The following is a 27,460-nucleotide window of genomic DNA, read 5'->3' on the forward strand; positions in this document are numbered from 1 at the left end:
ATACTAGATCTAAACAGCTAGAGCTTGACTGGGTAATGCGTGTTGGCTCTTTTATTTTTTGCTTAAAATTATAAGTTAGGAACAAATTCAAAATGGTTTGCGTAAGTTTTGATTTATCTAGAGCATTTATGTTAAAATAAATAGCCCTACCAGGATAAACTCATGTCTGGGCCTTTTTGCTAGCAATGTTAAAGACGCAATAGGTGAAGTGCATACCCAACACCTTTCCGATCACGACACTTGTCAGATCTTAAAATTTGTTGTGAAAAATAAAAAACCTAGTATACGCTATTGGTACAAAACGATAAAAGACTACAGTCCTAAAAATATATCTAAATTTGTGAGCTGTCTAGAAAGCCGTACTTGGAATGAAGTCATTAATGAGCCTGACTTTAATAATGCTTTTGCTTTGTTCTATGACGATCTATGTTTGTTCTATGAATTGTGTTTCCCGAATATAAGAGTAAAAATGAAGTCATGCAGTTCTAAGCCAAAATGGGTTACTAAGGGGATTAAAGCATCTTGCAAACAAAAAAGGTTTCTTAGGTCGCTTTGCTTTACTCAAAACTCTGAAGCGGCACAATATCAAAGTCCTACTATTCACGATATAATAAATTATTGAAAAAATGTATCGTACAAGCACGGAAGAACGTTAATATTAAATTTATTCAATCAGCCAAAAACAAATGCAAGGCTGCTTGGGATATTATAAAAGATAAGCATGACGACGTTAGAGTTGTAGAATGCATAGAAACGATCACAACAGGTGCAAGTAGTATTGTTAACGCTGTTGATATTGCAAAAGAATTTAATAACTTTTTTATTGATGTTGGAAAAACGACAAAAATGGCAAACAGTATAAATTATCGTATGACAGAAGGGAACATTAGCAATTCCTTATTTATAGGTCCATGTACTGAAAACGAAATGGAAAGGGTTATAAAACAGCTCCGAAATACTAATGCCGTTGGGATTGATAACATCTGTACTCGCATTATAAAATGTGCTGCGAAAGGCCTTCTTAAGATAATGACACATCTAGTAAATCTGTCTTTTGTTCAAGGTACGTTCCCTGAAAGATTGAAACAGTCGGTGGTCAAGCCTCTTTTTAAAAAAAATGATCGATGTCTTTTGAATAACTATCGGCCAATAACTCTTGTCCCAATACTGTCTAAAATTTTTGAAAAAGTCATGAAGGACAGGATTATCAAATTTACTCAAGTACACAAAATCGTGGCAAAAGAACAAAACGGCTTTGTAAGAGAACGATCAACAACGCATGCTGTATATACATTGATCCGTAGTGTTACTGAAATTATTGATAAAAAGACTCCTGTAGCTGTAATATTCTTTGACATGTCAAAGGCATTCGACCTCGTCAATCACTCTATGCTTTTGAAAAAATGCGAACATTATGGCATTAGAGGAAAAGCATTAGATTGGATTGAGAGCTATCTATATAATCGGAGCCAATGCGTTGAAATTAATAAGTTTAGAGAATTGAATGAACTGACACAGTACAGATCAGATTTTAAAGTTAATACGAGAGGGGTACCTCAAGGCAGTGTCTTAGGGCCGTTACTTTTTGTTCTATACATTAACGATCTACCGTTAGTAACGAAACACCAAACGATCATGTTTGCTGATGACATATCGATTATCGTTACAAATACAAATAAATCAGAGGCACATGAAACAGTAATCAATAATGCAATCAGGGATATAAGTAATTGGATAGAGGCAAATGATTTAAAAATTAATATTGAAAAAACAAGCTGTGTTCAATTTTCAACTTATAAAGCAGAGCGTGTCCCATTGAACGTAAATTATAAGGGACAAACCATAAATAACAACGACGCCGTTAACTTTTTGGGTATAACACTTGACATATTTTGTAATTGGAAGGAACAAGTTGACAATGTATGTAATAAACTAAACAGGTTTGTCTTCGCTCTCAAAAGGTTAAGAAGTGTAGCAGGGGAACCAACCGCCATAACAGCGTATCATGGTTACGTTTCGTCACTTCTCCGTTACGGAATCATCATATGGGGCAACTCGACAAATATAGATAGAGCTTTTTTAGTTCAAAAGAGATGTGTACGCGCGATTTGTGGGGAAGACCCCTTAGCCCCATGTAAACCACTATTTAAAAGGCTTAATATACTGACCCTCACGAGCATTTATATACTGGAGCATGCAAAGTTTGTTAGAAATAATCCTGACATGTTCTCCAAACCAGTTCAGAATCCAAACTTGCGTGCACGTGATTTATTTCGTGTTACGAAACCTAAATCAAAAACAGCCTTAAATAGTAAAAATTGCTACATAATGTCCATTAAAATCTATAATCATGTACCTCAACAAATCAGAGTTCTGCCTTACAAGCTGTTTTTAGTGAAGCTTCGGTGTTGGCTAAGGGAAAAATGTTTCTACAATATAAAAGAATATTTTGATATATGCTCCTAATTACATTAAATAAATAAGAAAATGGACAAAAGAAAGGTAAAAATTAATATTCTTTTTAAATTATTTTATAATATTGGTATTTTGCCTCAGGTAATTTTTTATTTTTATTTTTTGATAGTTAATTTATAATTGTATGTTACTATTTTATACTGTTTATATTTAATTAATTTAATTTAATAGCTTTAAGCTTGACATGTAATATTTATTTGACGGTTTTATGTCAATATGATTGTGTAAAAATGTAAATACTTACCAATTTTAACATAAGTATAGAATATGTCTTCAGTTAACATAACGTGACAGTGAATTAAAATTTTCTAGATGTATGTATAGTGTAAAGTTTTGCATGCCTATATAGTGGTGAATTATGTTGAACTACCAAATCAATGTCCACCGTCTACAATGTACCATAATTCTAGCAAATAAATACTATGACTATGACTATGACTATGACATGTAAGCGTTATTGTATGGTAACCATAATTAATTATTTTACGGTAGGTAATAGTTAAGTTAAGGTATCAGTGTAATGGTGATTAGAAAGCTTCAGATTACAATTCTTGCCACTTACGATAGGAATACTCGAAAATATCAAAAACAGAATAATGTAATGTAACGTCACAATTGATATTCAGAGTACGCTTCTGCATGCACGGGGCACTCCCGATGTGAAGTGTGGAGGCGGATTTACTTAATAAATAGCTTTTAAATATCAGTGTAATAGTGATTCTAGAAAGCTTCAGATTACAATTCTTGCCACTTACGATAGGAATACTCGAAAATATCAAAAACAGAATAATGTAATGTAACGTCACAATTGATATTCAGAGTACGCTTCTGCATGCACGGGGCACTCCCGATGTGAAGTGTGGAGGCGGATTTACTTAATACTTAAATAGCTTTTAAACTCTTGCGCGCCTGAGGGCTCACGTACCATACTAAATATCGAAGTTAAATGCTTGAAATACCTTTTATGGCACGAACATGGGTGTAAGATTAGTGGATATTTTACGTATTACCCACACAAGCTCGAAGCTGAAATCTCTATAAATTCCTCAAGTAACTTTATAAAGATATTTCAGACAAGTTAAAAGATACATTTTTTATCTATAGATTTTTAAGTTTTATTATGATTGTTTATTTCTTTCTTTGTTTATATCAATAAATATATTTTTTTAAAGATACAAGGTAAATTAATAATTACTATCCTGTGCTATGTGTACCTATCTATAATTTAACAACTTTGAGTAAACCTATATGTACATTACCTACGTACGAATACCACAGAATAGTACGATTTAGAAGAACACAAATTCGATTATTATCCGAATCTAATTTTATTAGTTTCGTTAAACATACGAAAGAGTTTTGGCCCTTCCGTAAAGGCTTTAAAGTCATCTATCATTGGTTTTCGTTTGATCCGTCAGTACTGCCGGCGTATTATGGATGGCTTTATCTATCTTTATCTTCGTGATACAATAACTGTCACTTTTGTGGGATAGAAAGCGACGGACACCGTCCCACGGTGTTAAAAAGTGACTGCTATTTTATCACGTTTTTGTTTGAAGAAACACATTCACACTGACGTATCTAATCCATATCGTTTCTAGATCTATTAACTGACGTATCTTAAAGTTCGAATCGGGCCGAATAGCAATAGTCCATAGACGGCAAGGCGTTCTGAAACAGAGTACAATGCAAGTTCACCTCAAGGGAATATTCGGTGCATGTAAGCGGAGCTCTCGAATTTCAGAGATTCCGAGTATGCGGTGTTACGTACATGGCGCCTTGGGGCTTCTGGTTTTGAGATCGGGACGTTTAAGATTTAACTGCGATTAAATAGCGGTAAAACAGAACCATTTAGTAATAGTTTAACATGTTTCTAACCCGGTACTATCTCTACCGCTACAGCTACTTCATTCGTAGATGATTAATTTGTTGATATTATTGATTTTGTCCTTTTTTTTGGTCCCGGGTGAAAGGGTTTCTAAACAATTATAAACTTCTTCATACGTACAAGCGTAAATATTTAACATAGCTTCTGCCCCCGACTTCGTCTGCTAAACTATTTCCATACCAAATTTCATCTAAATCGGTTCAGCAATTTAGAAATAAAGAGATAACACACAAACATATTTCCTTTTGCATGTATACCTACTAATTACATAATTTGCTCAAATATAATTTGTGACGGTGTTCTGCCTTTTCGCAGAACTATTTTTGGCGGAATTTCATTTGCCAACCAACATTTCGCCGACGTTTCACTTTGACAACTAACGATTAGCAAATTTTTGTATGGCAACGTTTCAATTGGTAGAATTATTGTAAAGCAGATTATTATAACGCCTCTAAACTTTTGGGAGACTTATCATTTGTCAAATCTTTCACTTGGTCGAACAACTCTTGGACGAATAACGTTTCGTTGGAGCTACAGTTCGCTTTTCATACATTAGGTAAGTTACCCCCCATAAGAAAAAGATACTTACCAAACAATCAAAAATGGCCGAGTTGTTGTACTTTTTATAATGTATATTTGAAGCCAGTGGCAGCGAGCGAGCGAAGCGAGCGAGCAAGACCTTCCTGGGCAAAGCCGACTTGGACATGGTTAGGTTAGAAGACTAAGGCGGGAGCTTGCTCCCGCCTTAGTCTTCGAGGTTATTTTTTTTCAACAACCCAAAAAACGTAATTACACAGCAACTTTCGGGTCAAATATCTCGGCCATTTTTGATTTTAGAGGAAAGATTATTAAGAAAAAAGTGATTATTTCAACAAAATCTTGTAAATTATTCTAAGTGTTTTGAAACACCTATGTTCTTTCATTTTCTCAAAAAAAAATCTAAGATCCAGAAACGGGCCCCCTTTGGTACAGTAGTACAGTCTGACCAAATGAAACAATTGGTAAACAATAAACAACTAAGTGTATATTATGCCAACTAAAACATTCTACGACATGAAAGTTGGCATTTTGAAAATTGGCATTATTAAACACAGACCAAACGTTTAGTTGGTAAGTGTGCGGTTGGGAAATGATAAAAAAAGATTTGAAAAGTTGGGAAGTGATAATTCGGCGAAATAAAAATCCGCCAAACGTGAGTTGGGAAGTGATAATCGGCCATACCATTTTCGGCGATAAATAAGAGAACCATTTGTGACTTCTATTTTGATAGGTACTCGTAAGCAATTATCATGCCTCTTCGAGCAACACCGGCTTCCGACACGTCAGAAGGGAGGGGCCCAAGCGATATCTCACCGTACAAATCATTCTGCCATTTTTCGCGGGGGGAAGGTGCAACCAGTCGCACTTCTCACACACTTACATACAAAATCCAATCAAAGGCCCTACCGCGAACCACGTTCGACGTGTTGCCTCTCTATGGCACTTGTAAATTCATACGTAAGTGTGACAGGGAGGCAACACGTCGAACGTGGTTCGCGGTAGGCCCTCTGTAATGACGACACAAATACATAGAAAATGACACACGTCAAAGACAAATCTTGCAAACCTCGATCTCTTTTTGTGTACGGACGAGTGACTAGTGTCACAACACGCACACTAACACATTTTCGTTGAAGTATGTCATTGTATTCTGAGAGATGAGAAGTCGGATTTGTCGCTCGACCGATCCGCAATTTGTACTGAGCGAGCAAAATCGATAAATCCAACAATTACTTGAGACTAAAATATAATAATTGTATTTAAATGTAATTAAACGTATGATATGTAAAAAAAAATATTACATGTGAAATGTAACACTTTCATTTTGTAAACTTGATGTCCCCGACCTCTTTTTATAACAAAAAACCGAGCAAACAGGCATTTTTGTGCAGCAGTGTTCACGCGCGCGTCTGGACTCGGTCTAGTGAAAAATCCAAGTGCAACTAGTTTTATTACCCGCGCTAGATTAGATTGACGTGCTAATCTTGTACCTCGGCAGAGGGGAAATAGTGGGAATGCCGCCTCCCTTCCGTGTTGCTCGAAGTCATGCCTCGATGGCCTTTAAATGTAAAAGCTGAAATGTTAACGAACGTAATTATCTTTTTCATTTGCTTTCGATATTGGGGACTGGATTAATTTCATGCGATACATATTCTATGGTATATGTACTACTTAGGTATATGCAGATGTTGTAGATACAAGCAAAGAGAATTTTAAATAGAGAGTTACTGTCGTGGTAAATTATGAAGCTACATTACATTTACTGCCATCTTTCGACAGAAGATTAAAACTGCTAGAACGCCATTTCACTTTGATCATTATTCTTTCACTGCTGATATGTGTTAACTTGTTAAATATTAATATTAACGCCATCTGCTCGAGAGTAGGCCAAAGTTATGGTGCAATATTTTCGAGCGATGGCGCAATAACATTTTGGCCTACAGTCGAGTAGGTGGCGTTAATTTCAAAATTTAACAAATTAACACATATCAGTGAAAGAATAATGATCAAAGTCAAATGGCTTTCTAACCGTTGTAATCTTTTGTCGAAAGATGGCAGTAAATTTACAGTGGCTACATAATTTACTTTGACAATCCGCCTCTATACACTCTATTCTCTTTGATACAAGTATACCGGGTGTGCCCTGTAACATGAGCAAATAATTAAAACATAGATTGTACTCCTCAAACGGTGACACTTTTGTTCAACAACTTTTAAAAATTATGAAGTATTTAGACTCCCTATTTTTCATACAAAATAAATATTATCTTCAATGGACGCCATCGCCACACCATATCATTGTCATTGACGTTTGCTTGTCAAGCCTTAAACATAACAAAATTCGCAATACATTGCGTCTTGGAATAACCTTTAAAGTGTATTGAAAATCAAACTACAAGTTATTTTCAAAAGTCGGTGAACAAATGTTGATCAGTATGAGGAGTACAGCCTACAGTTAAATTTTTTGCTCATATTACAGGCCACACCCGGTATAGGAGTACGCGTAAAGCCGCTAATGTTTAGTTTGTTTTCATAAGATATACTTATAATACAGCTATCAAACTGACCTTACTCACCTCTGAACCGATCGACCCCCGGATCTACCCGTCCACGTCAGTTGTTCATTTATTATTGACAGTGATTTCCGCCTCTCAATGTTACGGGGTGATTATGAGTTTGAAATTTTAAGCCGTACTTACTCGTACCCTTTGGAAACATTACATATTCATATGCGAACAAAAGGAGCATGTAAATTAACGATAAAAGCAACGATTTATGTTCACTTACAGTTTCAAAGTAAAGTGAGTTGTTTTTGATTCAAATATAAAATATGAACGTATAATATTATGTATATTACCACAGAATAAATAATAGTACTAGGTACAGAAGACTCACTCTCTAACAAAACGCGTCTGTCACGATCAGCACAGATATGGCCGCTAGGTGGCGATAGCGCCACGCGCGGCTTATGGCAAACCCCAAAATTGGGGTCCAACGGATGTACTTTTAGCTATCTGTAGCAAAGCGACGAAATGGTGGAGTGCCTGCATGATATTACACACAAATGAGCTAAAATGCTCAACTTTGCGCGATACTATTTAATATTGCCACTGCTATATTTTCATGGCTAGAAAATCATTTCATCTTTATTATTTTGAATCTATTTTCTTTGTATCTAAATGTGTATTTTATGCCTGTTGGTTCTTTTCTTGTCACACGTAGAATAATTGCAGTTCCAATTCAATTTTAGTGCGGTTCATGCGCGAAGCTAACTTTTTTTTATTTCTTTCTCCAGTATCTAAAATCAACATTAAGGTATCTGACCCTCTCGGTTTGTATCGTTTAAAATTCACGCTTAAATTAATTCTGTTTTAATATACGATTTCAATTATACAACTTCATCCGGTAAACATCTAGGATAGCAACATCCATTTCAGAGGAGAAGCAAACAGTAGGTAAAGTAACCGGATGTTACATTAAATATTTTATCAGAAATATTGCACGTTATGACTGTATACCGGGTGTGGCCTGTAATATGAGCAAAAAATTAAACTGTAGGCTGTATACTGACCAACATTTGTTCAGTGACTTTTAAAAATAACTTGTAGTTTGATTTTTAATACACTTTAAAGTTTATTCTAAGACGCAATGTATTGCGAATTTTGTTATGTTTAATGCGTGACAAGCAACGTCAATCACAATGATATGGCGTGGCGATGCCGTCCATTGAAGGTAATATTTATTTTGTATGAAAAATAGGGAGTTTAAATACTTCATAATTGTTAAAAGTTGTTGAACAAAAGTGTCACCGTTTGAGGAGTACAATCTATGTTTTAATTATTTGCTCGTGTTACAGGCCACACCCGGTATAAGTAGTTAAGTGGGATGATAGCCGTATTTCCATAAGCCGATCTGACTACGAGGAAAGAAATCTCATAATGTGAGAGAAAGTCTTCTCTGTGATGTATGATCCTCAATATTAGAATATTATGTAAAAGCAATGAGGTAAGAGAATACGAAAAAATGTTTTGTGAATCGTTTCATTTGCGAAAGTCTTCTTCTTCTTCCTTGCGTTATCCCGGCATTTTGCCACGGCTCATGGGAGCCTGGGGTCCGCTTGACAACTAATCCCATGATTTGACGTAGCACTAGTTTTTACGAAAGCGACTGCCATCTGACCTTCCAACCCAGAGGGGAAACTAGGCCTTATTGGGATTAGTCCGGTTTCCTCACGATGTTTTCCTTCACCGAAAAGCGACTGGCAAATATCAAAATGATATTTCGTACATAAGTTCGAAAAACTCATTGGTACGAGCCGGGGTTTGAACCCGCGACCTCCGGATTGAAAGTCGCACGCTCTTACCGCTAGGCCACCAGCGCAACCCGCTGCTTTCATTTGCGAAAGTATTGCGAAATTAATGCGATCAGTATACAATGCTCTGCTTACGACTCATATGTTACGCCTACGATTCTACATTGAGAATGCCTGTCAATAAAATGTTGGATATTAAATTAAATATAATTTGAGCACTGGCAGCTGAGCAACACGAAACGCCCCAATTTCGAACCCTGACTCATTTCAATAAGTTATTTTAAATGATATAATTATATCCTTTTTTTTTATAGACAGCGAGAATTTCAAATCCGAATTATTTACTGACTGTCAATTTAGTTTGTGCGATGATATGAAATATGGTTTCAATTCCTTGTAAGTACATAGGTATTTTCTAACTTGACACCAAAAAAGTCAGCATTTAAAATACGCCGCCTGTTTGTTACATTTTATACAAAGAGCAAAAATCTAAAGTCCAAAAATGATCTGCCAAGCACAAGCCGAAGATAATTAATAGTTTAAGAGCCAACAGGAGTGGTCATTTCTCCATACAAACGTACTCGACTGTTTCCTCCGTGGGTTTTTATGCTAGAGCGATGATTTTTTTCATTACAGATTAATATTGTCAATGTCTGTGTCGAACCGTTTTGCTTTTTTTGATATTTTTGTTTTTTAAGGCGCTAGAGCCCTTCAAAAATGGCCAAAATGGCCTAATTGACTATGCCGCAATGAGAGGCGTAGTATTCAAAACTAATATCAATTAGCCAAAAAAGCAAAAGTGACCGACACAGATCATTTAATAATCATTTAGATTTCCAAGTTTGGTTAAGTTTTGGAGGAGGAAACAGTCGAGTACGAAACCTCGAATATTTAAAACTCAGCTCCTGTTTCGTCTTAATAGCATTGTTTTAAAGATTATTATTCGTTTTACCACGCATTAAAGTCACTTTAATAACGATATAAATTAGATACATAGCTTTTTTATAAAGCTTATTACTGCATTATTTTATTATCTTTAGATCTAAACACAAGCTTGTATTGTGACTTAACCAGTCTTTACAAGGTATCTGGTCCCTAAGGCAATTACTTAACTTACCCATGTTACCTATAAGTAGTCTAGTAACTCTACCATGTAAAAGGATCCTTCACTGGAACTTCTCTTAGTCTCGAGCAAATAAAAACTAAACTCTTTACACCTAAATGAGCAAAGAAGATTTACCACGCAACACGTAACAAATATAAAAACCGGGTAAGAACCGGGTTCTGTATGTAGCCATTATTGCAAAATACAGGGTGTTACTGACCATCGGGCTTTAAATCCAGGGCTCGATTCTACTCGCTAAACTGAGCTACTTTTATTTTGGCACCAACCCCGTAATCCCGAAAATTTTTTTTACGTTTTCATACATTTTGTCTGATCAGATGTCGACGTTTTCTACGGATAAGCCAAAAAATTTTCCCCGATTTTAGGGTTGGTCCCATAGTAAAAGTAGCTCAGTTTAGCGAGTAAAATCAAGCCCTGTAATTAAAGCCCCATGGTCAGGCACATACTGTATACTCCAATTTTAAGTGACTTTTTGGACATAAGTTAACACATTCTTAGGTCGATTATTAACTTAAAAATATATAGTATAAGTGTCTTATTAAAGTTATTAACAACATCTATTTACAATGGCAAATGTTTATGATCCGCTGTAAATGCTATAGATTTGTTAATCAAGATTTTAATTAGGTGTAGTGTAGTTGTACATGTGTATCAAGCAAATTTTATATGAAAACTTAGATACTCGTTGATGTTTTTTTTTCCGTAATATATAATATATATTTTACGTCACGTCGTATTATATTTAATAATTTTAAACTATGGTTTTGAACTAAAATCTGCATTTCGTTATATTTTACCAAAACCTAGCAAACCTTTGGGTTTATAACGAAAAAATAAATTAAGTATCCCTAATTTAAATTCGAGAGCTCCCTTAAATTAAATTTACTATTATTTCTACAAGTTAGTACTTAATCAAAGTAATAATGTCTTATGCCAAATATTAGCCTCCTAGTAGGTACCTAGGTTTAAACTTAAACTCTGCACTAGCCGCAAACGAACCTATTTACGGACAGACAAGTAGGCACGGCGAAATAATAAAGGTTTCTTATTGACTACAAAACCCTAAATATAGATCTAACAATAATTAAATACGATAGCAACACTAGGTACCTGAGGTAAATATAATGAGTGGCAATTCTTTGAAATTAAAAGAGTTTTCTTTTCCTCGAATAAAACGATTCCCAACAAAGGCTACGTGGAACGCTTTGAACCAATGCGATGGGTCACATTTCAACCGATATTGAAGTAATGGGTATCTTATAGCCTCCGTGTTTGGTCGTTTTCTAGAATTTTATTTTGATATTTGATTCATTTTTGTTTTTTATCGATTATTACAAGGCCGGACTACCTATAAGATTATTATAAGAGAACCGAAATATATATCTGTTTTTTCTAGGATTTTTACGCATTAAATCACCTTTGCTTTCACATTTAAAATGCTGAGATGCGAAAGGAGGAAACTAATATGATACAATTTTCCTTTCGCTTGCATCCATTGCTCTCAAAATCGAATTAGTAATAGGTAGTAGTAGTTTACAATTAATATACATCGTGAGGAAATCAGACTAATCCCAATAAGGCCTAGTTTACCCTCTGGGTTGGAAGGTCAAATGGCAGTCGCTTTCGTAAAAACTAGTGCCTATGCCAATTCTTGGGATTAGTTGCCAAGCGGACCCCAGGCTCCCATGAGCTGTGGCAAAATACCGGGGCAACGCGAGGAAAATGATGAGTATTTTACAACTCTGAATACGCATGTAGGTAAATACTGTAAATAGATTTATAGTATCTTTACAGCTATTAAAAATAAATAATCCGTTATGATAAGAGTTGTCACTCACCCATTCCCCAGAAGACCGTCGCGAAGAAAGCCACGTAGATGCGACTGCCCGTTGATGGAATAAGCGCCATCCCTGCTTGCCAGCCTCAGGAGAACTGTCATGAACTGTCATGTGGCACACACACAATTTATATTACAAACAAACGTAACAGTCTTCAACATTGCATATTCATGTGTTTCAACATTGCACACATAACAATAAAATAGTCAGTTCAAGTAAAACTCATACGTTAGGTAGTCATACTAGTCATGAAATCGACGATTTTGATTAACTTTTTAACAAATAAAGTAAAGTATTAGACGTTATCTAAAATTCTGAAGTGTGGTTTTGTATGTTTCCCCTTTGAGAAGCGGCGAATAAAACATAGACAGCGATTTGGCAGAGATAGGCCATTCGAGTTTTAGTTATTTGATATGATCTATCAGTCGCAATAGTGACGTCTCTGATTGAAGAAAGGTCACTTTTGACACTGACAGAGTTTCGAGTTTTAGCTATTTGATATGATGCTAATCGATCAGTCTCAAAAGTGATGTCTCTGATTGAAGAAGGGTCACTTTTGACACTGACAGGTCAGTCATATCGGAAACAGCTCCAATAACTAAAACTCGAATTAGCCTAAGAGTCTGCTTTTCAAGCAATGTTGGGGCATGGTAGGTAGGGTTGAGCAAGTTTACGCTTAGTACGCAAATGTAATTTGGTTTTTGTCATTAATTTGTTCAAATGAACAAATCTCAATTCGAATGAAATGTTAAAGGTATGGCTTAATACCAAAAAAATACAATTATTGTGGTTTGGGTGCAACCACTTCCACGACCGCAAACCGCTAAATCAAAATTGAATTAAAATGAGATTTCTAAAACCAGGTTAATCAAACAGCATACCTTCCACAACTGTCTATTATCAGAATAGTAGAATAGAGTAAACCTAATAAAAATAAGTTTCCGGTTTAATGAGTAGTCGAGTCGAGTCGAGTCTAGGTAAAAATATTACCAAAGCATAAGTTCATTTCAAAAAAATTCAACCCTTTATTTTAAATATGTTGTCATCATCTCAGCCATAAGACGTCCACTGCTGAACATAGGCCTCCCCCTTTTTTGCGGGGTGAATGCCATAATCGCCACGCTTGGCAGGCGGGTTGGCGATCGCAGTCGAGTACACCGAATTTGAGGGACGCTGCTGCCCGTCCACCGGTGGCCTTGGACGTGGTTTAAGGACATACCCGGGTCCTGGACGTAGTTTAAGGACATACCCGGGTCCAAATATGTTGTACCTAACTATTATCTCCTTAATTATGTACATTTCAAATCCCATTAACTAAGCACTAGATAAAAAACTAAATTTATTCTAGTATGTATTTATTTTTTGAAATTCAATTAATCACCAAGTCAAATTAGTGTACCTATCTACCCAAATCTTGACGACCGGTCTAGCCTAGTTGGTAGTGACCCTGCCTATGAAGCAGATGGCCCTGGGTTTGAATCCCGGGTATTATTTGTGATGAGCAGTGAAGCTTTTTCTGGGATATGGGTGTTTTATAATTAGGTATTTAAGTACTTGTATGTATATGATGTTTATCGTTGTGTGAGTACCCACAACACAAGTCTTTTTGAGCTTGCTATGGGGCTTAGTTAAAAAGAAACACTGTAGGTATTTACTTGCGATTTTTCTATTAATATCTTCTCAAGGCACGTACGCACTTAGTTTTCTATTTAAAAGAGAGCTCATATTTTCAGAAATCTATTGATAGGTAAGCTGCTTAATATATTTGATGTAAAAATAAAAATAAAACCTATATTTAGCGCTCCGGAAAATGTATCAAAAGCATTATTTTACTTTATTCTGCCAGGGCTCCAAGCACTTCTTATGTTCGTACAAATATTTTTCGACAAACTTACTAGATATTTATATTTTGATTATTCTTTTATGCTACTTGTAAGGATGATAAGACAAAACTATGCGATATTTTTGCATGTGAATAAAAAAGTTGGCTAATTTCTATTCATGGTGTTCTATACTCGTTTGTCCAAGTTTTTCGCTACATTTGATTTTCCCCATCGCCTGTCCCCACACTTCTCTGTTTATCCTTGCCATTCAAATAGGGTGATAGTAGTTTATTGAACAATAAAGCTCCTACGTCGTACATCTCAGTGCAACTGCCGTCGCAAATGACCTGCGTAATGTCCGAGTTACTGCCGTGACGGCTCTCGGACGGTCGTAAACTTGCAACATAATTAGCGGTCCATGACAACAGCCATAGTAAAGCTCAAATCTTAGACACGGGATAGATACGAGTATGTACTCCGCCATTCATTTCATCCACAATATTACGATTTAAGTTCCTTTTGTTCTTTTCGTGTCGAGGTTCCTTTTTTATACGATTGATGCCCAGTAGGCAGGGGTGTTGACAGCCCTAGCTGTCGCGTCCTTCAGATCCAGAGCGGCTACCGCGAAAACCGAAATTCGCAAATTGCGGGGATCTTTCTCTTTTACTCCAACGAAGGCGTAATTAGAGTGACAGAGAAAAATCCCCGCAATTTGCGAACTTCGATTTTCGCGGTTATAGCCCTGCTCCGAGCAGTGATGCGGGCATGCGGGGCACGCCAGTAGATGTGCCATGGTTTGCGTTGCTGTGTCGCAGGTACACTGAGTCGAGGGGCTACGGAGCAATCCCCATTTGGCCCTGTTTTGCCTACAGCGACTATGACTTAAGTTTATTTTCAACAATAGTATTTCGTAACCGAATTATGAAACGTACGCAGTTCGAATTGTACGTGGCGCTTTAAGAACGTTCATTAACGAAGGCGTAATTAGAGTGACAGAGAAAAATCCCCGCAATTTGCGAACTTCGATTTTCGCGGTTATAGCCCTGCTCCGAGCAGTGATGCGGGCATGCGGGACACGCCAGTAGATGTGCCATGGTTTGCGTTGCTGTGTCGCAGGTACACTGAGTCTAGGGGCTACGGAGCAATCCCCATTTGGCCCTGTTTTGCCTACAGCGACTATGATTTATGTTTATTTTCAACAATAGTATTTCGTAACCGAATTATGAAACGTACGCAGTTAGAGTTGTACGTGGCGCTTTAAGAACGTTCATTAATTTTGTTATTAGTCACAAAATATATTACATATCACTAAATGTTTATAAAATGCTTCCAAACAATCGTGCTAGACTTCGTTAGCAATCATATAACCTAATATTTAAAAAGGTTGTTTTTACTGAAAAATGTTGAATATGTAATACATACGTATGAGTTCGTAATTACCAAGGTTCTAGTGTAACAAATAATGGTATAAAAAACGGTAAATTAGTTTAAATATTTACTCTTTTTGCTATTTCTACTGAATTGCGTTTTAGAATGATAAAGTTTTGGTACCTCCGAACATGATAAATCTCAAGGACCATTGAAACAGAAACATCTAGGGGAAACCTTCACTTATTGCCCAACTTTGTTGTTTAATTGAGAAATATAATTTCACCCCTCGGTCTTCTTTTGTTTCACTTCAGTCCCTCTAACAAACTTGATAATAACTCCAACTGCCTCGTGTTTTCTATCAATTGTACAATATTTTAATAACTCCAATTAACTTGCTTGTTAAATGTGCTTTTGTTGTACAATAAAACAATGGCCTTTTAAATATTGATTTCATTTGACAGGCGTATTCTCATGTTGATAACAGGTTATGATCCAATTCTACCTGTCGTGAGACATTAAACTAATTTTATGGTCACTCGCGCGACATGACAACCGCCGTTGCTGCTTGCACTGTTAGTCTGCCGTATTCGAACTTCAAGATATTCACAAGAGACGACACGTACTAGATCCATTCTAGATACGTTATAGTTTAGATATCAACTAGTTCTCTTTTGCAGCGCAATTCGGGCAACCAATGTCACTTTTACGTTAGATAGAGTAAGATATCTATTAGATGTGAATTGGATCTCTAAGTCATATCCTGTGGAAATCGTTCAAGAGTATCTCCAGAATCGCGCAAATGTGAAATTTGACAGTTTAGATCTTAAACATATCGAATCCGAATCGGGCCCAGTGCCTGAGAAAGAAGTCCTAGGTCTCCGAAACATGTCGCTCGAGTGACTTAAACGGGACACGTGACACGGGAGTCTAAACCGTAACATTAGTTTAACAGGTTAGATACGGATTAGATTTGTCAGTATCAAAAGTGATGTTTCTGTTCAAAGAATTCGAATCCATAACTAAACCAGATTTAATTCTTAACCTGTTACTAAAATCTGAATACGCGTGCTAGTCACACTAATAAATATTTCGTATAATGGCAACCGATATGCACGCAAATCAAAACAAAAAAACCACATGTTTAAAAAAATGAAATGCGCTTCTGAACGCTAATAAATATACATAATCATCAAATTATCTGCACTGCATAACGACAAATAATACAAACCGGTCAAACTTAAGTAGGCCAGATTAAAAAAAAAAATGTTTTGTGACAGTACAGTACGCAGAGTGTGCGAGTCTGAGTTACCCTTGACATTTTTAGATATCTAGATTTTTAATGGTTTGGTTACCAACTATGCGCAGCTTGCGCTCGGCAATATTCATTTCAAATATAGGTAGGCTAGTATTATTAATTACAATGAGAAAATAAGCGCTGCACCGTAGAATTAGCTTAGGGTTACACCGTGAATGAATTTTGTAATTAATTTAATTAATGAGACTAGAATTATCCCGTATTTGCTAAATAGATGGAAATTGGGAATTCAATGAGTTAAAATGTAATGCAGCATATTACCGTACGTTATTAAGTTCTCATTAATAATGTAGGTACCAAGTATTACTTCGGTCTCAGTACGTTCTGGTTCAATAATAATATTGGTGTGCAATAAATATGATGTTTAATGAGGCGGGTCATGCAAGTTTAGGTTGATTAAATTTATCATGCCCGCAAAATAATCCACTTATAAATCGTTAAACCGCAAAAAAAAATGCTGCTTCCATGACATTTTTTAAGTGTTAGACTCTTACTATAGTTCGTTTTTTTAATATTATATTGAACTTGAAAATTATTCAGAAATGTTTACCCAATAGCCCTTTTAATAAATATTCATGTAACACGAAACCGCTTTACTTCTTATTAAACAGTTTACAAGCAATTTATGTATAAATAAACGATGAAACTGGAGTCTATTGAATAAACACCTTTTTCGATAAAATAAAAGTATGATTATCAAATCAAACAATGGAAACGCGGCCTACTTTGGATAACGGGAAAACTTTATTAATTTTCAGTTTATCTTAACTGTTATCTGGATCTCTTCTAAGAAAAACTGGTAACGTCTTATAAATCGACGAACACCGGTAGCATGCACGAAAAAGTGTCACGTTGTGGACAGATCTCCATGGAAACGTTGTGGGCGGATCTCCATGGTAATGTAGGTACGTAACGTAATGTTTTCTTATGACGTTATCACGCAAAATTGTCGCCCGTAAACCAACTTTACAGACAACCATATTTTTTTTAGATTATCACATCAAATCTCATCTATAAAACTAAAACAAAGAGATACTTTTTCATAAAGCACCTGACTACTAACTAAACACTGAGGGTTCCGTACTTTTTAGTATTTGTTTTAGCGGCAACAGAAATACATCATCTGTGAAAATTTCAACTGTCTAGCTATCACGGTTCGTGAGTTACAGCCTGGTGACAGACGGACGGACGGAGTCTTAGTAATAGGGTCCCGTTTTACCCTTTGGGTAAGGAACCATAATAAAACACAGCCAAGTAAACTTTTCCGATGACAAACGTTTACTCCAAACAAAATGGTATCAGAGGGCCTACCGTGAACCATGTTCGACGTGTTGCATCTCTGTTGCACTTGTAAATTCGTACGTAAATGTGATAAGGAGGCATCACATCGAACGTAGTTCGCAGTAGGCCCCCTGAATCCGTGATAGCTGGAGCTCATATTTGCGTGTCGGTTTACGAGTGCATGAGCCCTCGTTTGTGTACGAAATATATCAATCGGGTCTGGGGGCTTACCGCGAATCAAGTTTGATGTGTTGCCTCCCTGTCACATTTACGTACGAATTGATAAGTGCGACAGAGAAGCAACACCAAACGTGCTTCACGGTAGGCCCTCTATTGCCGCGACTGCTTGTGGCTGGGCTGCTGCTTTTATCGCTTGCCAGGCAATCGCTAGCCTTGTTCGGACTAGGCTAGTATTTTAGTCTAGTGGCGAGTAATTTAGTAGCTAAACGTGTCTGAACACCAAAAAATTAGTCGAGTGGATTAGTAAGTAATTTAGTCGAGTCGAGATTTTATTCTATTTTTTTTAGTAGTTTAGTAGCGAGTAGCACCCCCCACCACGCGTCCGTGCTCACTCGGCCGCCGGCTAAACAAGTCCGAACCTGTCGATTTAGTCGAGTTCATTAGTTCATTACCACTGACTTGTGAGCTTTACTCGACTGTAATGCGAACGATTTTTAGGCAGTAGCGAATAGTTTAGCTACTAAATTACTCGCCACTAGACTAAAATACTAGCCTAGTCCGAACAAGGCTTTAAGCCGAGTTCGGACTACGTTAGTAATTAGTCGAGTGACGAGTATTTTAGTTAACTAAAATCGGCCAACTGACCAAAATCGTTCGCATCACAGACGAGCGAGTTACAAGTGAGTAGAAAATGAAAGGCTGGTTCGGACTAAGTTAATTTAGTCAAGTGGCGAGTATTTTAGTTACTAAACGTGACTGAACAGATAGTGAATAGATTCAGGCCACCAAAAGTTTTAATTACACCGCAAATTTCTATAGACTTCCCCCCTGAAACATTCCATGTTGTCAACATGTAGATTACAAGTTCATGGTCAATTTCGAACATTACCATTATTTAGCTTTACAATAATCAAAATATTACAATTTAATAAATATTATGAATTGTTGCCAAAATATTTTAGCAAATATTTGAAAGAAATCTTAAATAACAACTCGAGTGTAGAAATATTTTACTAGCCAGTACGATAAGAGCAAAATATCACACGCAGCTCTGTATAGGGACGTTAGTTTCACCATTATGTTAGTAGAGCCTTTTACACAGTCACGCCATCACCATTACTCATTAATATCCTATTCGCTATGTATTGCGGAAGCAATGGCGCCTCCAGCAACCTCGGCATAATCAAATAGAATTAATAATGAAAAGGTCAACAAACCTGTTGGCTGGCTGGTTATTAACACATATTATTTACTTGTAACTAAATGAGTAACTATATCTAACGTTTAACTCAGAAAGTTGCTAAGAAGTTAATGTGGTCAACTACACTGAGAGAAAAGTACAACAAAAATACACTTAGAATTACAAAAATAAACTTAATCCGGGGACAAGGAGAGTTAACTAATAGGAACAAATTGACTTTTGCAATTTCTATTAGTTCTTGCAATTTCTATTATCTGTTTGTTGAAATTATATTTGGGATTACTGACCTGTTTGTAGAAATAAATAAACTTTACAGAAATAGTGAAACGTCCATAATTATTACTAAAACTTCATTTTTTCCCCCAGTACAGTACTGTTTTTTAATTCCTGGTGATGATCTTTCTCTCAGTGTACGGACTGACCTTGGCTGCATGAAGCTGATTTGGGTCAAACACGTTCGGGAAAACGGACGTCTTTCCGGAGGACATTATGAAAGTTAACGATTTGGATACATTTTACTTAGGCTTTCATTGTAAAGTACATACAAGGTTTGAACAAGCCTATTAGGCTCCAGTAAAAAAATAGGCTGTAAAGTATATTTATTTTATGATGTACACAGGAAAGAAGCATAACCTTCAATCATACTAAAATAGTTTTTGACTTAGGTATTTTTAATATGATTATGTAGTAATTCAAAATAGTAAATCACTGCACAACTTCTTTGCCAATCCTATGAGTTAAGTCTACACCTACACTAGAGTCTGTGTGGAAAGAGAAGAGTCCTGGAATATATAAAATACGGCACAATATCTTTTTTTGAATGAAGAACATGGATACAGAATTTATGGGCAAAAATCACTTCGATAGTTTTATTCAATACGTATGATTGGCGATCCTTTCCGGACTAAAGTAGCCGCCATTGAGATACGGTGACTTAGGCAAAGCCGCCCGCTATGCGATCAGTGCCTGTATTCAGAAACAAAAATTCAACACCGATATAACATATCAATTTAAGAAGTCGATATCATATACAAATAACCACAGTTCAAACAGGAAGTAGTTCCAACATATTAAAGAGCTTTGTTAATACACCCTTAGTAACCTTAGTACCAGTAGGCCTTTGAGAGGATTTATTTTTGAGAAAGATTTACCATTCGGAGTTTTCTGAGCGGCTATTACTTCACTGAGACTCTAACGAAAACAAAACGGATTTATTCTCTTTCCTGGTGTTATTATTGAATTAATGATGTACAGTATAGATAAAATATATATATGTACAGATCGAATTGTAATAACTTAACGTATTTTTCATTTTCAGAGATTAAATCATATGTACCAAATACCTTTTCGATATGAATTTGGTACATATGAACCAATAGAATAAAGTCCCATTTTTGTTCCGAAGAGATACCAATGGGTGCGAATACCGTTGGCGTTTCCTTCTTTCCGCTTCGATTATTTAACCTTTTTAACCTTTTCAGCGTTAAACTCGACACATTGTCGTCACCGCTATATTAAAATATATTTTTAACAAAATAGCAGCTGTTAGGCACATAAATGTATAACTAATAGGTATCAAAAGCAGCTTATAATATAAATATGCTTCGTAAGACATATCGACCGGGATATGGACCATGATTACCTTTTGTGTTGTTTTCGAGCTCCCGATATTACAAAACAAAAGGTAATCTCGGCCCACATCCCGGTCGATATAAGTCTAGTGAAACTAACCGTGAATCTTTCAAAACTGTTATGTTTCATAAGATTTGCGGTGAGTGAGAAAGAGAAGAAATCAACACTATTAAGATGGCCTATATACTAACAGCCGGCTTCATTAGTCCTCGATATTGGCCCCGTTTACTATTTTTGTCTGAACTCGGAAATGTTTTTCATTTCCCGCCGTGACATCGTCAGCCAATAAGCCAGAGCGCGTCAGTCTATATAGGATGCTCGTGAATTTCACGCGCATCGAAACCAGCTTTATTATCATTTATTATTCATTGACGTTTCTATACGGCGCGAATATTTTTTTTATTATCCTATTGTACAAATAAATTGTCATTCAGCTTCCACGGTATCACGGGAACAAAGCTTTGATCTCTCCTGACTCTTTGATTCTATCGTTATCATTGCCCCCATTCTTTTTCTTCGTATCATGACAAGTGTGGATTTCGGTCTTTTTTTTCAATAAAGCTGGTAGCACAATAGCTCATTGCGTATATAACTTATACTTATTCGACATATTTAAGCTTCATGTATTTTGTATTACCTAATATATTTATTTCATTTTTTTACACGTTGTATCCCTAAATTAGTTTAATGTCGGCAGTAAATTATCGGTAGGTATTTACGTATAAACTTTACCCATTATAACTTAGGTATAAAATGTTCGGTGTCCACGTCTAAATTGGATTTAAACCTGCCTAATTAGATTTTTGTTTGCACAGTCAAATCAGTGTAAGATGTAATAATGTTTTGAAAAGATGTGTCCCGCCGAGTATGTTGCCGGTCCCATATTGGGATACCCTCCTCCAATTGAGGGGGGATTTAAATCTTCTCGGGGCAGAGGTGTACGGTTGGAGCCGGTAAAGGTTTATTTGACGTTCATAAGCGTATTGTAATATGCCTACTTGAATAAACAATTTTTTATCTTTCATCTTATCTTATCTAGTGTTTGCTTTGTCAGTAGTGTTTCTACTTTCAAATGACATAAATCCAAATATTTGATACAACAGTTTAATTTGTCCTATAGATGTGGCAGTAATTATAATCAGGGGTAGGTCTATAGTGGCCGGCAGCGCGTACAGGGTGGTCGCAGCAGCACCACGCCAAGTCTGGATTGTACTCGTAAGCCGCAGCTGCTGCCGATAGCATTCAACCAATCTTTGGAACCGCTCTTTGTCCTTTATTTGCATTTCACATCGAGCCGTCTCCGCCTTTCCCAGCTCTTATCATATTGACACAGACAAAACGTATAATCCCTCAATTTAGCCTGTCTTCCCAATATCACAGATATTGGAGTTTCAGAAATGATCCCTTTCATTACATTTTTTCCGTTATATTAGCAGGATGGAGGACGTCCGCACTCGCGCGTGTTTCCGCATTATTTCTGTTCAGGTTATATATAGTTAATATCCACTTCCTCCGTACGAAGGAAACAGCGACATCGTTTCTAAGCTAATAGCCATTTGTCAGCGTTTCCTGTGATTCGGTGCGATATGGTTAAATATTCGTATTTGCGGAAGTCGCAAAATAAGGAAGGTGACAACTGAATAATTATTTTGTGATTTTATTCGGAAGCCCAATGACAGAAGTTGAAACGTTTTTCGCATCTCAAAAAGGGATAATAAGTTCAAGTCAGGTAGCCTAATTAATGAAACTACGTTCAGAGTAACTTTTTGATAATAGGCCAAAAAACGAACTTTGCCATCTCATATAAAAGTCGTGTTTAATGATTTTAGTATTCTGCAATAAACAGAGATTATACCTACTTACTAACTTTAAACCTATAAGTAGGTAATCTTCATAACACTATTTAATACGTACATATTTATTTAGTAACGTTATTACTATTCTGTTTGATAGACATGTTTGAAATTTAATCTAAGCAGAATTATTAATGTAGACTTAATTATAAGCATGTAGACACATGGCGTATAGTATATGACTAAGAACCACGCCTATTCGAATTCAGTTATTGGAATCATATTATGAGAATAAATAACAATGATCAGAAATATAAGGAAATCAGATAACGCAAATTCTATGCTTTGCAAATCTTTGTAGGTGTTATATTTAATTAATGAATTAAAAAAATGTTAATTGTTTAATGCAATTTAACACACTTGTCAGTAGATAAATAAAGCAATATTAACATACGCTTTTTCGCAAAGTGAATAAATTACATAAAAGCGAGTTCCACAGAGAATGTAGATTTATTTTCGACCACCTACAAAAAGATCAGTGACAATCTTTTCCTTTTAAATATTTATACGCTTTCTCCCGGACGAATTTATGTAGTAACTCACACCCCGTGGGACTTTTCACTTAAGTAGGTACAAAGGTACTACATACTCTGGGGATAACAAGTATCAAGGTATACTAAATTTTAGTTTCCTAGGTTTAATAGCCGAAAGGATATTTTAGTCGCGACGTTTAAATCGGCTTCTACCACTATTTATGAGCCCGAAAATGGGGTACCTAACACATTCAGATAAGTAGACGTTTTATTTTCGGTAAGTATCTGGAGAATAATGTTTTTTAAAAAGAATGAAGTACAAACTTAATGTGCTCGTTTTGTTGTCTCGGTCAAAATCTTGTCCGATGCAATGCTTGTATGAAAGACTGCCTAGTTTATTTGCCAGCCAAATAACGTCAAAAGTTATGTTCATTATATTAAGTAGGAATTGAAAACTTTAAATACAAACGCAAATGATTGTGTTATAACTATTTAACAAAAATGTTCAAGTTCATCTACTGCACGACTAGAGAATTCATTTTCAAAAAGCTCCACATTTCAAACTGTCTCAAACTTCAGCTATGTTTATCTACACATGAAATGCGTACCCAAATGGAAAACAAACTGCATCCGTAGTACCTAGATCAGCAAACAAAAGAAGGCGCCACAAAGAGCAATGCAACACATTTTGCTGAGCGCGCGCCGTGTCCCATATTTTGTAACGAAATGATATGCCGGCGGTTATACTGCATTGTATGAATTGTTCCGATTCAATGCATTTACACTTCATTTGATAGTTTTCTGAAGAGCGGATTTTATTTTACTCGTTCCTTATTTGCATTCGCAATAACTTGGTGTGTAGAATAAACTTAGTGATTGTGGTTTGTGTAACATTTTTACGTTCACTGATAATCCGTATGTCTTGTATTCATTTCCTTTCTGACATCAGCTTAAACCAGCCGTAACGACTATGGTTTGCCCAGCGGGATCTTCAGTCGAAACATCTTAGCAACTCGACTATTGTCAATTATTTAAAGGTATAGACTTTAATTATCTGTCATTTCCCAAAAAGGTAAGTTCTCCAAAATGCTCTTACTTCCGTTGAGGAATAAACGCTCTTGCAAAGTAAATACATACGATATAAGGGAAAGTGTAGCTAGATTATATAATATCATCCCTTTGATAAATTTTGTTAAAGAAGTTACTAAATTAACAGCCCACCTACAGATAAAATTAAAGTTTGGTGTAAATAGATCTTGTCAAAAACTTGCCGACATTACCTTTTGTGTAGATATTACAAGGTATAGGGGAGGGGGGCCCATAGCGAGCATACTGCTCAAAGCGAGCACTGGTTTACCTTGAAAATATAACAGCAATAGCGGTGTGACTGCGTGGAGAGATCTGCCCCGCCATGCTCTGTCTGCCACAATTGGCCACCGCCACTATTAGTGATCATGCGCGTCATAGTGACCAAAATTACGATTTGATAAGTTCAGATATGAAAAATACAAGGTATATATCGAGTGTTTTGTGGATTTGTGAGGACGTTGTTGAAAAACGTTAATCGTAGTATGGATTGATAGTTATTTAGCTTTTTATTTAGGTAAAATATTCATGAATGTGCGCGAAATATTTGAACGTTAGTTGTGGGTTTGGTCGAAAAGGCAAAGCGGGCAGGGCAAAGTGAGCATCTGCCCACATACTGCAAGTTGTAGGCACTAGAAAACTGCACAACTTATATTGGTATTGAATCATTTTACTGTCACTCATGTCAAGAGATATAAGATAGAATAAATGTTTCTTTGATGAAAAGTTTATGTTTTTAAGAAGAAGAAGATTTTTTGACAAGGCTGTGACAATTTAAAGTACCTATGTTGTATGTTTGGTAAGACGTACCATTTATTGTTAAATTTGACTCTGATTAAAGTCTATATCAAATCATTGAAGTTTTATTGATGTGATCGACGTAGTTTCTGTCCTTATCTCCAAATAAATATTGTAGGGTTATTGCATGAATTAAGTGTGTTCATTTTGCCCCCACTGTGCTCGCTTTGCCCAAAACCTGTGCTCGCTTTTGGCCCCGCCTCAGGCAAAGCAAGCAAAAGTAAAGTTTTCGTAATTCGTTATTTTTATTAGTTTTCCTAAACTTTGCAGTATATTGAAGTATGTATAATTAAACTACGATAAATTCAGCTTTAAACAGCATTCAAAGTTAAGTGTTACTAATATTTTCTTCATGCTTTTTTCGCAGTTCCTCTTAAGGTGCTCGCTTTGGGCCCCCCTCCCCTAATATTAAAATACTTGAAAGATATCATATTCAATAAAGTTCAACCTTACTTTTTAGGGTTCCGTAGCCAAAATTACATAAACGGAACTTGTAGCGTCGTCATCCATATCCGTCTGTCTGACATATTGCACTCCATATTCCATACATATAAATAAAAGTAAAAAAAAATACTTTAAATCAGCATGTAGCACATCATTCGATAGGTTTTTATCAAATTAAGATCGTTGAGATCGTTTTTTTGATTAAAAAGTGAATTGTTTTCGAAATAATCGTTTGGTGACTTTCGAGAGTCAAATATATTCTCAAACTTTTGAATCGGCCGAGCAAAAATAATCAGTAAATAAAAAAAGAATTTTTTTTAATGTGTTTTTTTTTTGTTTGATGTAATTTTAATTTAATTGTATATTATTGTGATTATGAGTCCTCGTTACTCGAAATAAATGAATTTTATTTATTTATTTATTATTTAAACGACGTAGGTTTGTACGCTCTTTTGCTACGTAGGTACTTATTTAATAAAAAAAGTCACTGAGATTAACGAGGTTGAAATTAACGACAGACACAAAAACAACGAGCGCAATGATAATTATAAAAAAGCGGTGAAAAAATGACTAGGAAATTGGGAAGTAAATGTTTACGCAATTTGTATCAATTAAGTTTATGAGTTTAACGAACGGTCGGCATCTCGTTGTCGTCCGACGAGGGAGGGAATTATGTTTCACTCCATGGTATAATAATACACTACGCCTGGTACTCTCTTCCCGTCTTTTCTAGGTCACCTGACTGAAGCCTACATCATCATGCGACAGCGCTATATGATAATATGCGATAGCGCTATATATAGCGGCCATGTTATTGTGACGTAGGCTTGTGTCACTCTGGGAAGAGAAGACCATGTTTTATTAGACTATGGTTTCACTCTAATTTGCAGCTAATGCACTAGGCAAGTTGCGGCCACAAGTACCTGCCTACAGAAACAAGCACTCCCGCGTACAACAAGAGCCCCTAAGTGCAGGCAAGATCGGACTGCTCATATTACTAACTTCATCCGCAAATATGTGTCGAGACGAGTTCAAGAGAAGAGAATAGCTAGGACCCACATAGCGAATACCGCGCTGTCTAGATTGTTTATATTCCTTGATATTAAAATAGGTACGTAATTTTTGCAATATTTTGCAAGCAAGTTGTTATAGTAGGTACTTATTTGGAATATATTTCTTTTATGAAAGTTAGCTAACGACATAGTAAAGTACCAAACGTAAATCTTTATTATTTTTACCTACGTGATTATATAAGCTTCTGAAAATAATTGGAGGAAAAAAAACCGCATACCCAGAGCCATGTGCACTTTATAAAAATAACCTCTATTCTACATTAGTTACTAGTTACTACTAATCCCTACACTAAAACTAAATATTTCAGCTAGATTGATCAACTTTGGCATCTCAGCCGGCCTAGCCGAGGTTACAATCGCTATCGCTTCGACAACGAAAAGCATTATGTCTCTCTATCACTCTTCCGTATTAGTGTGACAGTGACAGTTGCGTTGCGATCGCTACGGAGCGTAAGCGATGTGCATCTTGGCTACGCGGCCAGCACGGATATCAAGGTCGTATTTTTATCACCCGCCATGTCATGCGACACTTTCGCACTTTCATGCTTGTTAGAACGTGACAGTTGATAAAATATCGACCGTCTTAGCCTTACTGGAATTCATACATACATACATATATTTAATCACGCCTATTTCCCGGAGGGGTAGGCAGAGACCACGGATTTTCCACTTGCTACGATCCTGACATACCTCTTTCGCTTCCTTCACATTCCTGGAATTCAAGTGCCTATAAGATAAAATAAGATTGGGT

At 36.2% G+C, this 27,460-nt stretch overlaps 1 protein-coding gene and 1 long non-coding RNA gene across 2 annotated transcripts in view; one reads left to right on the plus strand and one right to left on the minus strand.

The window, feature by feature from the left end:
- LOC134665790 (uncharacterized) overlaps window positions 1–27,460 on the minus strand; it is a 115,103-nt gene that overhangs the window by 72,880 nt on the left and 14,763 nt on the right. Inside the window, exon 2 of the mRNA XM_063522775.1 lies at window positions 12,180–12,450. Coding sequence (XP_063378845.1) covers window positions 12,180–12,249 — 70 coding nt within the window. The 5' untranslated portion in view covers window positions 12,250–12,450. The remainder of the gene's footprint in view (window positions 1–12,179; window positions 12,451–27,460) is intronic.
- Window positions 5,886–27,460, plus strand: part of LOC134665795 (uncharacterized) — a 247,023-nt gene continuing 225,448 nt past the window's right edge. The window contains exon 1 of the long non-coding RNA XR_010098417.1: window positions 5,886–6,378. This is a non-coding gene — a long non-coding RNA (uncharacterized LOC134665795). The remainder of the gene's footprint in view (window positions 6,379–27,460) is intronic.

Source organism: Cydia fagiglandana, chromosome 7 (genome assembly GCF_963556715.1).
Source record: "Cydia fagiglandana chromosome 7, ilCydFagi1.1, whole genome shotgun sequence".
NCBI classification, from domain to species: Eukaryota; Metazoa; Arthropoda; class Insecta; order Lepidoptera; family Tortricidae; genus Cydia; species Cydia fagiglandana.